General features: G+C 34.1%; 1 protein-coding gene and 1 long non-coding RNA gene across 2 annotated transcripts; one reads left to right on the top strand and one right to left on the bottom strand.

The window, feature by feature from the left end:
* Positions 1-260: 260 nt before the first annotated feature.
* LOC142626129 (uncharacterized) lies at positions 261-3,030 on the bottom strand. The gene is made up of 3 exons (XR_012842457.1): positions 2,899-3,030; positions 2,330-2,705; positions 261-631 (listed from the first exon to the last, which is right to left on the bottom strand). It is a non-coding gene; the product is annotated as an uncharacterized LOC142626129 (long non-coding RNA).
* Positions 3,031-12,894: 9,864 nt separating this feature from the next.
* On the top strand, positions 12,895-13,698 carry LOC142624921 (uncharacterized). The gene has a single exon (XM_075798646.1). The coding sequence runs from the start codon at positions 12,895-12,897 to the stop codon at positions 13,696-13,698; it is 804 nt and encodes a 267-aa protein (XP_075654761.1).
* Positions 13,699-15,115: the final 1,417 nt, after the last annotated feature.

Raw genomic sequence — 15,115 nt, 5'->3', positions numbered from 1 at the left:
TATTTTTAATAAATATTACTTCTTATGTAATAATTGAAAAAAATATTACTTCTTATACGCTATTTAAAATATTAATTTTATGTAAAAGAGGCAAAACAATAAATTCACACATTATTACATTTACTACCCTCTCATTTTTCTTCTCAACTAAACAAAAGTTTACATGTCATAATACTTCTCTCTTTTCACTGAGAACATTTTGTTTTCAATTAGAGTTTACCCCCCCCCCCCCCCCCCCCCCCCCCCCCCGGGTACCCCCAAAAAATATGATTCCACATACATCCAACAAAGAAAAGAAGAAGACCCATAAATTAAAAAAAAAAAAAGAAGAGCTATTACACCTAATAACACATACATCCAACAAAGAAAACAAGAAGAGCTATGGCTATTCGGCTACAGTAATGGGGCAGGCTCCAGCTGCTGTCTTGGCTGAAGCAATGACACCAGCAGTAATAGAGTGAGAGAAAAACTGAAGGAAAATTGTCCCAACTTGCTCCTTTTCTTTATTTAGGTATACACAATCCCGTCAGTCACTTTCACTGTGTAAAGTATCTCTAAGCATCAAATGGTTGCTTCCTGGAGTTTGAATCAGGTAACTCAGAAGCAATTCCTCCATTCATGGGTGCAAATGCTGCATTAAAAAGAACATGAACATCATACCAAAAACATCACAATTCCTAAAGATTAATTCAAAACGAAAATGTGCAAAATGAGCAAAGGCCCATTCATCTCGCATGCTTTTAATCGACACATTTTAACAAATTCATTCCCCTTCATTTTACAAATCATTTGAATCCACATTGTCTTTAATGGCAGCTATTATGGGTCTATATCCTCAAAGTTAGGAGACGTGTTAGATCAATGTCAAGATTTCATGAACATGTAGTTTCAACATTTAGTAATTCACTAACTTTTTAAGTGGTAGTGAGCCTTATTGCAGCAACTTTGCCAAATGAAATCATGACTAACTTTCCTATGTTTTTGTTCTTTTAAATGAATTAAGAGCTATTTGTTTCTTTCTTCTCATACAGGGGTGTTTCAAACCAATAGCGAACTGCTAACAAAAAAAAAATGCATGCTTCTCAATTATTTTTTGATAAGTAATAAAAATTTATTAAAAAGAGACTACATCATGCAATGAAAAGGCAAGAAGTAGCCTAAGGAATTACAATAAATACAAAAGATTATGTACAAAAAGATAGACTCAATAGCACTAGAATTGAATCTCTATTTGTGAGTCCCCAACAAAATAAGCTATAAGCTAGTTCCTTATACTCTCCATATCCTCAAACGTTAGCCTATTTCACTCTTGCCAAATAACATCAAACATAATAGAACCAAATTCGAAATATCCAACGAATATGATAAGAGAGGATCTTTTTTTTTGGGGGGGGGTGGGTGGTTCAATGCTAGGCAGGGAATCCTATGTTTATGGTCCACAAATGAAAACAGAAATAGAAAATAAAGACAAATCTATATATCTATAAGCCATAAAAAATAGTCTCCCATTGGACCCATTCACTAGAGGTAAAAAAGCCAACTTTCTTCCAATACTTCAGAGAGATTGGGAAACAAATTCAATTACTATAGGCAAGTAGGACCAAGGCTAGATGGACTGCTCTAAAAGCACATATCCATAACTACTCACACAAAATAAAACTAGCTACCAACTTGATTGCCCAGCAGAATAAAATGATAGTTCCAAAAAAACCAAACTGCAATGTTTAAGCCATTTTTCCCATCAACCTTCATCAGGACCCCAATCCCTCACTAGATAATAGTACTAGAAAATGCAATAGACATAAAATTTCACAATAATATTTTAGTTGCTCAAAATCTCAGACAAAAAACTCATGCATTAAAATAAACAACTCACACAGACATTTCATCAAACAATTTCTTAACAAAGCTAAATTGACTCAGTTCACCAAACCTCACATATAATTCAAGTTAATGGAAAGAATTCAGAAGCCTAATCCAAACCCAAATTGCTTAATATAAAAGCAATATGTTCTCTACCATTAAATATAGAATTCTTAACATAGCAACCAAAGACCTTTATTTTCAGCTTTCAGGCAGGTTCACAAGACTGCAAGTTCATGTTTCACATTCCAAGTCCTATTCAGTGCACAAATTTTCTTTTTGCAAATGACATAGATACTATTTTCAAGATTTATTAAAAATACCTAGTGTACATTTCTTCTACATTTACAAATTAACATACACATTCACAACCAGAGGCACATCAGTGAACTTCTAAATGGTAATAATTATACCAAGGCCATGGTTCTTGCAGTGCAAAATTGATGTATGAATTTTAACAGCTTACCCTATTCTCAGGAAAGGATTTTGAGAAGCAAAATACTCTCCTCTTGAACACACTTGATGGCTTCCCATTTTTAACACTTGAATCATGTTGTGTCTTCTTCGACCCTTTTTTTAATACATCAATTGACCATTACCTTTACCATTTATAACAGGAAGTTGACTTTGCTCAGAAAATTTTGAAGTTGCTTTAAGATAACTGTCTCTGTTCATGTTGATTTTTGACCTCTCTTCTTTGTTTTTCTTCATTGGGAAATTTTCACATGGGTTTCCATTGGGGAAAAATCGAAGCAAGTGGCTTGATTTGCAATTTGAATCTGCCTATTATGAAATTTCAATTCAGATTTCACAACATTACTAATGCTTGTGCTCCAAAATTCCTAAAGGGAAAAAAAAAAAAAAAAACCAATCAAATAGGCCCAAATCTTAACGATAAATTCAGGGAAAATGGAGAAGGGATGAAGAAAAAACCTATCCTACTCTCACTTTCACTTGAAATAAATCATTAAACCCATTATTCCAAAACCCAAATCTTGCCGATAAATTCAGGGAAAATGTATGAAGAATGGTTACCTGAGATTTGTATGAAGACGAGGTGAAGATCGGCCAAGAACGATGAGAAGGAGCAGAATTAAGAGAACGCAGCAAAGAAGTAGAGAGAGAGAACGCGAGACGACGAGAGAGAAAAAAGAAACGTCTTTTTTTTTTTTTTCCTTTGATTGATTTTATATGTTACCTGCTTGATTGGTAACCGGTAATTCATTAAAATCACATAAACGGCCAGGATCAAAATAAGTGAAATCAATGGTTAGATTTATAAGTGGTACCGTACCCACCAAAAAAAAAGGTAACCCACTTACTTTTTTAGTGTTAAAAAAATTGACAAGTACGTGATATTCTCAAAACTTTCCATAATTGTTGCTATAAAATTACCAAAAAAAAAATTGTGATAATTGTATGAGCATCCACAATTGTTCATGCCAATTCTATCATATTTTACCATCTTAAAAAATTATTTTATTAATTATACTATTATTTTACAATACACCAACATCCCAACTTTTATTTTACCATACTACATATTAAAATAATATAAAAATAATAGTATAAAAATATTTCTCAATTCTCTCTTTGATCTCTATTTCTCTTCCTCTAACAACCTTCTCAGTCACACCACCACCATCGTCTACCTTCTCAGTCACACCACCCACTTCTGCTGAGCAAAATTCATAGCGAAATCCAGCCAATCACTCGGTGATCTTCGATCCAAATCAAAATCAAAAATCCAAATCCAAATCCAAAATCAAAACAAGAAACCCAAATCACTCGCCGATCAAAACAAGAACCCAAAATCAAAAACCCACACAACTCGCTGATCTCTACCGGTAGAAACCCAAATCACTCACCAATCTTCGATCCAAATCAAAATCCAAAATCAAAACAAGAAACCCACAACTGACCCACGTCGCCACTGCCGCCGCTTGACCCACGCCCACATCAGTCACAAACCCACCACCGCCAGAAACCCACACAACTCGCCGATTTCCACCGCTAGAAACCCAAATCACTCACCGATCTCCACCGCTAGAAACCACAAAAAATACTTAGAAATGAGAGACTGGCTGAGAGAGAAAAGCCTGAGATTAAAGGGATTTGGAGATGGGTGGGTGAATCGGTGGCGATGGCGAGAGAGAGAAAGAGGGGATGAGAGAGAAGAGAAAGGCTTGGTGTGAGAAAAAGTTCAGCGATGGAGAGAGAGAGATGAGAGACCGTGGACATGGAGAGGGAGAGAACTGATACTATTTACAAATAAAATATTAATTTTTTTTTTTTTTTTACAATTGAGCTACAGTGTGATTCTAAATGTAGAATCACACTGTATTACAATTGCAAATTTTTTTGCAATCCTGAGAATTTACAAGTTCTGTTGGAGTGGGCAAAATGGGCTTGAGTGGCAAAATGGGCTTACATTTGCCATATGCCCACTCCAGTGCTAATGCTCTTAATGTTAACCACCACAAACTTCTGACAAAGATAAGGAAGGTATTCTATAAAAAATAAAAAAATAATAAAAATAAATAAAAAAAAGTGGTAGATTATGTCAAATAGAGAAAAAAGATAAGTAATGGGATCTAAGAATTTTTGTTGGTGGCTGCTTCAAATTTTATGATTATTTTACCATGTAAGTTTCAAGAATTTTGAATTTTTTTGTTTATATCTTCTTCATCTTCTTCTTCTTCTTCTTCTTCTTTTTTGTGGTTGGGTTTGTATCTTCTTTCTACTTTACAATATTGATGTAATAAAAATTAATCTTCAAAGTCTTTTCAAGCTTTCTTTCTTAGGGAATTTTTCAGTCTTTTCTTTTTTTGTGTACATTTTTGTAATTTTCTTATTTGGGTATTCATTACTTTACAAGTTGAAAATTATTAATCTTTAGAAGAAAAAAAAATAGAAGAGCTTTTAAGCAAGTGCGTAGTGTTTATTTTACGATTTTGGTTTATGTTTTAGTGTTAGTTTTATAAGTTACGGTTTTGATCGTTCTATTATAATAATTTAATAAAAAAAATTATTCTTGATGGGGACGTTGGGAAAACAAAGAAGCAAGAATTCAATTTTTAGAGGCTAAAAATTTGTTCTTTCAAATTATATTCTTAAAGTTAATTTTGTCCTTAAATTATTAATTATTTTTATTATAGTTACAATTTAAGGGTCCTTTTTTTTTAAATAAAAAAAATGTCCAATTTTCCAAAAATAAATGAAAATTTTAAAACTTAAATTTCAGTTTGCAATAAAATTCTTATATTTAAGAAAGAAAAAGAACATATTCTTATTGAATATAGTGTTATTTTTGATGATGTGAAGAAAATCAGTAGGCTAGATGTTTTGGATTTCAAAGGGCTAGCGACTGTTTTGAAAGCTTGAAAAAGAAAGAACAAAAGATCAAAGGTGATAGGGTTGGACCGGCCAAGAACCCTCCGATGCCAAAGTTAGTTTCTCTCTTAAACTCTGGAGTTCCAACTTTTTAGAAATTGTAAAAATGTACATTTACTTGATGTGAACGAATGTTTATATAGTGTGGTCTTGGAGCGGTTACTTGTCTCATAACTCCTCCTACAAATGAGGAGGTTCGAGAATTCGAGGTTAACTTCCACGACCGTTATAGGAGTTAGAACATTTCATCTCCTATAACTGTCGTGGAAGTTAATTCCTGCAGAGGAAGTTATAATGGTGAATCCAAATAGTGACACGTGGTCCAAATAATTTCAAGATTTATTCTAAGTGTTAGGGCTCGTCCTAGGGTTTTCCTTATGGACGAGCCACATCTCGGTGGACGACTGTCTTAACAAGGGAAGCTATTCTAGCCTTGGACGACCCTATGGACGAGCTGGAGTTCGCATATTTTTGCTCATCACCATATTTAATATAAAGTTAACTCCCCAATTTTTGCAATGAGTAGTAAATATCTTCACCAAAATAAAGAAATTAAATCGACACAAGGCACAAAATTAGAGTCTAATTGAAATCTAATTGAATTTTCACTAAGCTTTGGCTTTAAACATACTAGCATGTAACCCATGCAAACGCATGGATGCATTTAAAATTAAACATAATTTTTATTATAAAAATATAAATAATTAGTCAAATTATTTAAAAAAATATCATGTAACATATGCATACATATGGATATATTTAAAATTAAATACAATTTTTATCATAAAAATATAAATAACTAGTCTTTTTTTTTAAAAAAAAAGTAAACATAATCAGTCACATATTAAAATTCTTAAGTAAATTTAATACTACATATGATAATTTTTTTTCTAATTTTTAATAAAATAAAATGTGTGGTGATATTTGTTATGTAATTTTTTATTTTTTTATTTTATAATTAATTAATATTAGATTCTTAGTATTTTGTACTCATCAATTCACTTGGCACAAAGATTATAAAACTTAAGTGGACATTTGGCACAAATTTAAGTGGATAATTATGGTGTGATCCCCATATAAATTTAGACACATGATGCAAAATTTGATTCTAATTTCAAATTCTAATTGAACTTTCTCTGAGTTTTGCTTATTCATATATATATATACACACACATACTAACTTGTAACCACATGCATATGCATTGATACGTTTAAAAATATACAATTAGATGAATATTATAATTCCTACATAATTAAATATCATCAATATTACATTTTGTTAAATCTTGAAAAATCATTTTAATTAAGATAGTTATTTGGTAGAAAATGCAAAATTTTCATGCTTGTTTATTTTATTTTAGAAAAAAAAATTATGTTACTTATTAACTTATTTATATTATTGTGATGCAATAAATTTATTTAATGTGTGCATTTTTCAAATAAAAATGAACAATCAATTTTTAGAACACAGTATACTTTGTCATTCAATTTTATATTTGAACTAATAATAAGTTTTTTGGTAAAAAAATATAGGTTTTAAATAGATTGGAAGTAATTTCAAATGGGATCTAAATAGAATGAATTAGAAGTAGTATTGGATGATGGACTTAAAAAATAGTTTTAAATAGGTTGGAAGTATTTCACATTCAAAATTTGCAAATGAGATTAAATGAGACTTAGCCCGAATTGAAGCCCTTTTGAAATATAGGAACAGTCAGTATCAAATTACTCATCTATTGTAATACTGACATCTTAGGTTTGATATTACCTAATTCTAATTCGAGCTATATAGTTGTAGTTTATTAGTATTACTATTCTGTTTTTTTTTTTTGCTTGAAAATCTGCATTTTATTTTGTTTATTGTTTGAATTTTTTTATGCCTACTTTACGACTTTGGTCTTTGTGTTATGTTATGGAGTCAGTATTATAAACTATGCTTTTGATTGTTATATTATAATTTAGGCGAAAATGCATTTTTCGTCCTTACATTTTGGGTCAATTCTCATTTTGGTCCCAAAATTGATTTCGTTACGAATTTCGTCCCTAAAAAAAGAAAATCGTTTTTAAAATAGTCCCTGCCGTCAACCCATTGACGGAAACCTCCTACGTGGCAGACGGAAGGTCCTGCTTGCTGACGTGGTGATGACGTGGCCATTAAAATATTATTAAAAATAATTATTTGGAATTTTTAAATGCCACATCATCATTTTAATTAATAAAAAATTTTAAATTTTTTTTAATTCCTCAATTTTAATTTTAATTTTAAAAAAAATAAAAAACAAACAAAAATTTTACTTTTTTAGTTTTAAACGATTTTTTTATTTATATAATTAAATTAATTAGAAAATTCAAAAAGCTTGATGTTTCTCATTTCAGAGAACAACAAGCTTCAATTGTTTTACTAAACAATACCAAAAACGTCTTCCCCCTCCCTCTCTCTAATCAACAAGAACGAAGACCAAAAATCAACTCAAACTTTCCTCCTCTCATCAAGAACACCTGAAGCCAAAAACCAAAAAAAGAAAAGAAAAGAGGAAGATACTGATCTGGGTCGAACAAGACGGACTGGGTGGTGGAGGGAATGAGCCGAAGGAAGATCTGAATGGTGGAGGTGACGAGCCTCGGTGGATCTGGGCTGTCGGATTTTCTCTCCGATCTCTCTGGGTCGGGTCTTTTGGCTTTGCGTGGTGGGTCAGATCGACCTTTCTCTCCTCCGCCGACCCCACCGAGTCCACCTCCACCACCGAAGCAGCGACGCTCTTCTTCAGGTCCACCGAGTCGAAGGAAGATCTGAACGGTGGAGGTGACGAGCCTCGGTGGATCTGGGTTGATCTTGATTTTGATCTGGGTCTCCGATCTCTTTTTTTTTTTTTTTCTTTTTTTTTTTTGTGTTGTTGTGATCTGGATTGGAGTTATTGGTTGTGGGTTTGTGTTCTTGTAATCTGGGTTTGATTGGGAAGAACATTGCTGGGTTTGATTGGGAAGGACATGAAGAACAAGTGAAATGATCTTGTGAAAATTAATAATGATAAGTAATTTTTTTTAAAATTAAATTAGATTTAAGGTTTTTTTAAAATTTATTTTATTTTTTATATTAATTTTCTGACGTGATTCTGTTTAAAAAAAATTAAAATGCTGATGTGGCATTTAAAAATTCCAAATAATTATTTTTAATAATATTTTAATGGCCACATCATCGCCACGTCAGCAAGCAGGACCTTCCGTCTGCCACGTAGGAGGTTTCCGTCAATGGGTTGACGGCAGGGACCATTTTAAAAACGATTTTATTTTTTTAGGGACGAAATTCGTAACGAAATCAATTTTGGGACCAAAATGTAAGGACGAAAAGTGCATTTACGCCTATAATTTAATGAAGACTTTTTTTTCTAGGTGGGGACGACATTGAAGAAAAAAAAAAGAATTCAATTTTTAGAGGCTCCTTTCAAATTATGTTCTTATTGTTTAATTTTGTCCTTAAATTATCGGTTATGTTAATTATAAATACAATTTAAGTTTTTTAGGCTGCAAACAGCGAATGGTAGAAATATGGCCCTTCTTGCTAAGCTTAATTGGAGGCTCCATACAGAGTAAGAAGCGCCATGGGCCAAAGTCCTAAGACTAATGGTCCGTTTGGATTGAGAGAGAGGGAGAGAGAGGGGGAGTAGAGTAGAGTAGAATTGGTTAAAAATAAGCTAATTTTGTGCTAAATCTACTTTACTCTACTTCCCTCCACTCCCCCTCCTTCCTCCCTCCATCCAAACAGGCCATAAAATACTGCAACAATAGAAGAATTAACGCCAACAATGCTGATAGGCTTGTGTTCTTAGATTTGGGCAAGAATTAAAAAAGATAGGGAAGTCTTCAACAAGGGCAGCATGTGGTTGGTAGGAAGAGATAGTAATTTAAATTTTTGGAGTGGTAATTGGACAAATAAAGACTGTGTTAGTCATCTAATTCAAGGTCCCCTAACCCAAGAAGCAACCCATTGAAAGGTAAAGGACGTCATGCTAGATTTTGGTTAGGATTGGGGTCGTTTTCCCTTTGACTTTCCCACTAAAATTAAGTCAATAATCCAAGCTACTCCCCTTTCAATCACAAGCAGAGGAAGTGACAGGCTAGCTTGGGTGGGCAACTCGAGAGGTAGCTTTGTTGTAAAGAGTGCCTACAAAATTGCTGTGGACACCATTTCAACTGCTCCTTTCTCTGCTGGCTGGATATGGAAAGTGGTGACGTTGCCTAGAATGAAAACTTTTCTTTGGAGGCGTGCACTTAACAGTATTGGAGTGAAGGTCTGCCTTGCAAGGAGGGGAGTTGTGGATTAGGATGTTTGCCCCATCTACCATGGAGGTCCGAAATAAGTCCTGCATGCTTTGCCAGACTGTCCTCGGGTCAAGCCTGTGTGGATGCAGCTGGGAATTAAGGAGACAAATCCAACCTTTTGGAGGAGCAACCTTCAACAGTGGCTGGATATGAATGGCAAAGTTAGCAGCAGTTATCTCCCTGATAAACCCTTGTGGAAAATGCTCTTTCCTTTTGCTGTTTGGGTTATTTGGAAAAGCAAGACCCATGCCATGTTCTCTAGGAAAGCTCAGAATGTAAACTTGGCTAATGAAATAGTTAACCAAACGTTTGAATTCATACATTGCATGCACTCCCCAAGAAGCCCAGTCTGTATGATAGTCAAAAGAATTCGTTGGGTTACCTCAAGAAGGTTGGATGAAGCTAAACATTGATGGATCTTCTGCTGGCAATCCGAGTCTAGCTGGTTGTGGGGGCATTGTGAGAGATAATCATGGCAGGTGGATTTTAGGATTTTCCAGGCATATCGAGACAACTAACAGTTTTGTGGCCGAACTGTAGGGCCTTAGGGACGGGTTAATGCTTTGCAACAACCTTAATATTCTATCTCTTGTTGTTGAACTTGATGCCAAACTTGATGCCAAAGCTACTGTGGATGCCTTATGCAGATTAGACTATGTAAATAATGTTGTGTCCCCTATTCTGGATGATTGTAGGCTGCTAGTCTCCCAGTTTCTCGGATTTAGTTGAACCATTGCTATCGGGAAGTGAACCAGTGTGCAGATGTGCTCACTAAAATGGGATCTGATTAGGACTTATTTTTTATTTTCTTTGATAGTCTGCTTGTGGACATTGTTGATGTTTTTGAGTAAGACCTCAATGGTATGTACTTTAACAGGTTGTGTCCTAAACCTACTGTAACTCCTTAGTTTTCTTTCAACCAATCATCTTTTTTTACAAAAAAAAATACCAAAAAGTACCAATTGAGTTATAAAACTCTTGACAATATTTATTTCAATTTAATTACTGAAACAATGACCAAAAAGGTATCTTTATGATTTTGATATATCCACCAAATGAAGCCATTGTGTATGCATGATGATGGGCAGGTAACCAATACAACAAACTATGAATAGAGTTCGGCTTGTTTTGAGGGCATGCATAGTCTGTTCAAACTTCAACTTCTAAGCAGTAGACTTCCTTTTTGGGGGCCAAACTACAAGAAAAAAAAAGAAAAAAGAAAAAAGAAAAAAAGAGAAAGTTTACAGTACTATTCTAGACTTTGGTTTGCCATTTTTACAAAGGTGAGCCCACTTGGTCCTGTTAGTTTGGGCGTTAGTCAACATCATTTTCGGTTAGTGTGGGACCTTTGGGTGTACTCAGTGCTTCAGAGTCCAGACTTTAGAGTCCCTTAGTCAAAATTTGGGCATTGGATAGTTTTTCTTTTTTGTCGTATTCAAGAACACCGCTTCCACTACAAACAAATAAAATTTTATAATAATTGATCAACATATGAATGGCAGAGGATTAGCATAGATAAAAAAATTTGTGTGTGATAACCACGAACTAGTGATTGAGTTTCGACCTATTAGTCTGTGTAATGTTCTCTACAAAATATATTCTAAAGTCCTGGCAAATAGGCTAAAGAAATTCCTCCCATCCCTAATCACTAAACACCAATCTGCTTTTGCTAAAGATCGCCTCATTTCAGATAATATTATGGTTGCCTTTGAAACTCTCCATCATATGAAGAACCATAGCTCGGGTAGACATGGATTTATGGCCTTAAAACTAGATATGAGTAAGGCCTATGATAGGGTTGAATGAGTTTATTTGGAGAAACTTATGGAGAGAATGGGTTGTTGCCCTAGGTGGATTGCTCTTGTTATGAGTTGTGTAAAAACGGTGACATACTTCATTATGGTGAATGGAGAACCAATGATTCATCCCAAATGAGGTATAAGGCAAGGGGGCCCCCTCTCTCCTTTCCTTTTCCTCCTTTGTACTGAAGGTCTACATACTCTCATTAAACACTCGGTGAGAATTGGTGATCTTAAAGGTTTTTCCTTATTTAAGAGAGGCTCGAAATTAACCCACTTGTTTTTTGCAGATAATAGCTTGCTTTTTTGCTGGGCAACCTATGAGGATTGTGATAATATTTTTAAGTTGCTAGTTGAATATGAGTCTTTGTCGGGGCGAAAGATCAACATAGACAAAACTGCAATCTTTTTTAGCAAGTCTACATCGAAAGAAGCAAAAGCAAATATCAAGAATCTTCTCCAACTTCAAGAAGTTAAATCCTATGAGAAGTATTTGGGGTTGCCATCTTTTGTGGGTAGGGTAAAAAATGTGAGCTTTGATTATATAAAAGAGAGGGTATGGAGGAAGCTTCAAGGATGGGAGAGCAAGTTATAATCACAAGCCAGTAGAGAGGTACTCATTAATTTGTGATCCAAGTTATTCCTACCTATGCCATGAGTTGCTTTAAACTTCCTATTGGGCTTTATGATGATATTGAGGCTATGATAAGAAGATATTGGTGGGGCCAAAGGGGAGATTGAAGAAAAATTCATTGACTCCAATGGAGTGAATTAACAAAATCTAAGATGGTACGAGGATTGGGCTTCCGTGATTTGGCTCACTTTAATGATGCCCTTTTAGCAAAGCAAGCGTGGCGTCTTATCCATAATGAGGACTCTCTCTTTTATAAAGTGTTCAAGACGAAGTCTTTTCCTCATGGTTCTCTAATAGATGCAAAAGAATCCTCTTCAGGATCGTATGCTTGGAAAATCATCTTGAGAGGTTGTGATGTTGTCCTAGAGGGAGCTTGTTGGAGGGTAGGCAATGGGAAATCTATCAAAATATGGCAACATTATTGGTTGCCATGAAAACACCCAACAAAAGTAGCATCTCTGATGGTGGAATCTATGGAGGAAGCTACAGTGGATTGTTTGATAGATTAAGGGGACACACACATGGAATGCTGACATGGCAGATGGAATTTTTGCATCGCAAGAAGCAGAAGAAATTAAGAAAATTCCATTGGCCCGAGAAGCTACTGAGGACTTGCTGTTTTGGCCACTAGCACAGGATGGGAAGTTTAGTTGCAAGCTGGGGTATCGATTTTTGAAAGAAGCAGAGGATGGCTCTCAAATGGAGGCTCGGCTTGATCATGAAAAAGGCTTATAGAAGAAAATTTGGGCATTGGCATGTCCGAATAAAGTGAAGAATTCAGTTTGGAGAGCTTGCTGAAACTCTCTTCCATCAAAGAACAATCTTTTGTGAAGAGCAATTATCACGGATCAGACCTGTGACCGGTGTAGGTGTGAAGTGGAAGATATGATTCATGCGGTATGGAGTTGTAAAAATCTTGATTGCGTGTGGGAGAAGGACATCACATGGAATTTTCGGGATCAGACTTCTTTTTCCAGCTTCAGTGAATTGATGGCTTGGGTGTTTGAACATCAGCGGAAGCCAGCTCTCTTTGCTTTCACAGTATGGACCATTTGGACTCAAAGGAACCAAGTGTGCTCCCAACAACCATGTTGCTCTTTAAACCATCTTTCTCAATTAGTAGTTGAGAGACATTCAGAATTTCGAGCCATCTTACCACCACCACCACCACCTAGCCGACCACACATAAGAACACGTTGGAAGCCACCTCCATTGGATATCTTCAAAATTAATTTTGATGGAGCTGTTTTTGCCGAAGAAAACTATTCAGGTGTGGGAGTTATTGTTCGAAACAAAGAAGGCTTAGTGATTGCAGCCATGTCAGAAAAAATCCCCCAACTTCTCCAGCCAATAGAAATTGAAGCCATGATAGCCACAAGGGCTCTTGAGTTTGCTAGAGAGGTGGGCATCTCGGAAGCTGTTCTTGAGGGAGACCCGCTGTTGGTGATTAAGGCATTAGCAGCCAAGGACGTTGGACTTGCTCCATTTGGTCTATTGATACAGGATGCCTATAGGTTCACTTCAACCTTTTCTTTATTGTCTTACTCTCATACAAAGAGAGAGGGCAACCAAGTAGCGCATGATTTGGTGAAGTTGGCTGTTACTATCCCAAATTTTGTAATATGGATAGAAGATGTTCCATTGGATGTTTTTGCTTCATATCAGGCTGATTTGGCTGGGATTTCTTAATAAAAGATCGCAGCATTGATTCTCAAAAAAAAAAAAAAATTGTGTGAAAATTAAAAAAAATTATGAAATACTATAAATAGCGAGAATTAGGTCCAAATTAAAATTAATTACAGTTATCAACCAAATTTTATTAAGATATTTTGAAAATTCCATAAACTAATAATGTAAAAGATTGAATTTGAGATCATCGCGTCCCAAACCAATGAATTTAATACTTAGGTAACCTTATAAAAAAAATTCAAGTATCCTCATGAGTAATTGCGTGTTTCTTATAGGATATATAATCCTTGTAAAGAGATATTCCAAATAATTGAATTTTTTTTTCTTACCTATCTCTTGGACTATTTAACTATTATTCTAGGTAGGTATCGTTCTTTGTCTTACACACACCAATTAATAGCTAAGAAAACTCCATATGATAACCCTAAGATATTGATTACAAGACTTTTTGATAGAGTTTCAATCTATGACGTTTGCTTATGATATTTGTGTTATCATCAGACCAAGACACCAATCGATTTTTGATGTAAGCTTATTCAACCATCAGAAAGTTGAACTTATTATCTTATAGATCTTATGAAATATTGAAGGCGAAACCATTGAGGTTCTAAATGGCCATACATCACTTGTGTTTATAACTAGGGATATAAATGAACTAAGTTTTTATTAATAACTCAAGTTCAACTCAAGAAAAAAACTTGTTTATGTTCATTTATTTAGAAAATGAGTTAAGCTCAAACATAATAATGTATGTGTAAACAAATTTATAGGCATGAGGCTTGTTTTGAGTATATATAACATTGTGTTTATATGTATGAATTAATAAAAATATACTTATATAAACTTGAAATTGGATTGTGTAAATTTGAAACTAAGCTTATAAGGTTTCAAATTATTATTTGTAATTTATTGATAATATAAATAATCAATTTCATAGTCAAACTTGTGTACAATATTTAACAATACAAGGTTGATGAATCTAATTTTCATAAGTTAATAAACCAAAAACCGTTATAATTGATTAAATCAAATAATATAATTTTAACTATAATATAGTTATTAATTATTAGCATGGATTTGTGAACAAGTAACAAATTTTAGTTGTGATTTGTTTTTATATATACATATAATCAAGTAACTTGTGAACAAGTTTGAACTTATTTAATAAGAAAATAAAATAAGCTTGAACATGTAATAGAAATTAGTGATAAATTCGAGCTTGATTGTGTTTAGAATACTTTTTTTTTTTTTAAATTTATTTTTTATTCTTTTATTTTAAGAATTTTGTTCAAAATAACTTAAATGAACAAACATAAATGACTTATTTAGTTTGACTTGTTTACGGCCTTGTTTATAACAAACTAATAACCATCGCGTCTTTCCCCCACCTTCCTTGTGGTATAAACCTTCTAAAAAA

The sequence above is a fragment of the Castanea sativa genome, chromosome 2 (genome assembly GCF_040712315.1).
Source record: "Castanea sativa cultivar Marrone di Chiusa Pesio chromosome 2, ASM4071231v1".
NCBI lineage: Eukaryota > Viridiplantae > Streptophyta > Magnoliopsida > Fagales > Fagaceae > Castanea > Castanea sativa.
This window is presented reverse-complemented; position numbering and strand designations above follow the sequence as displayed.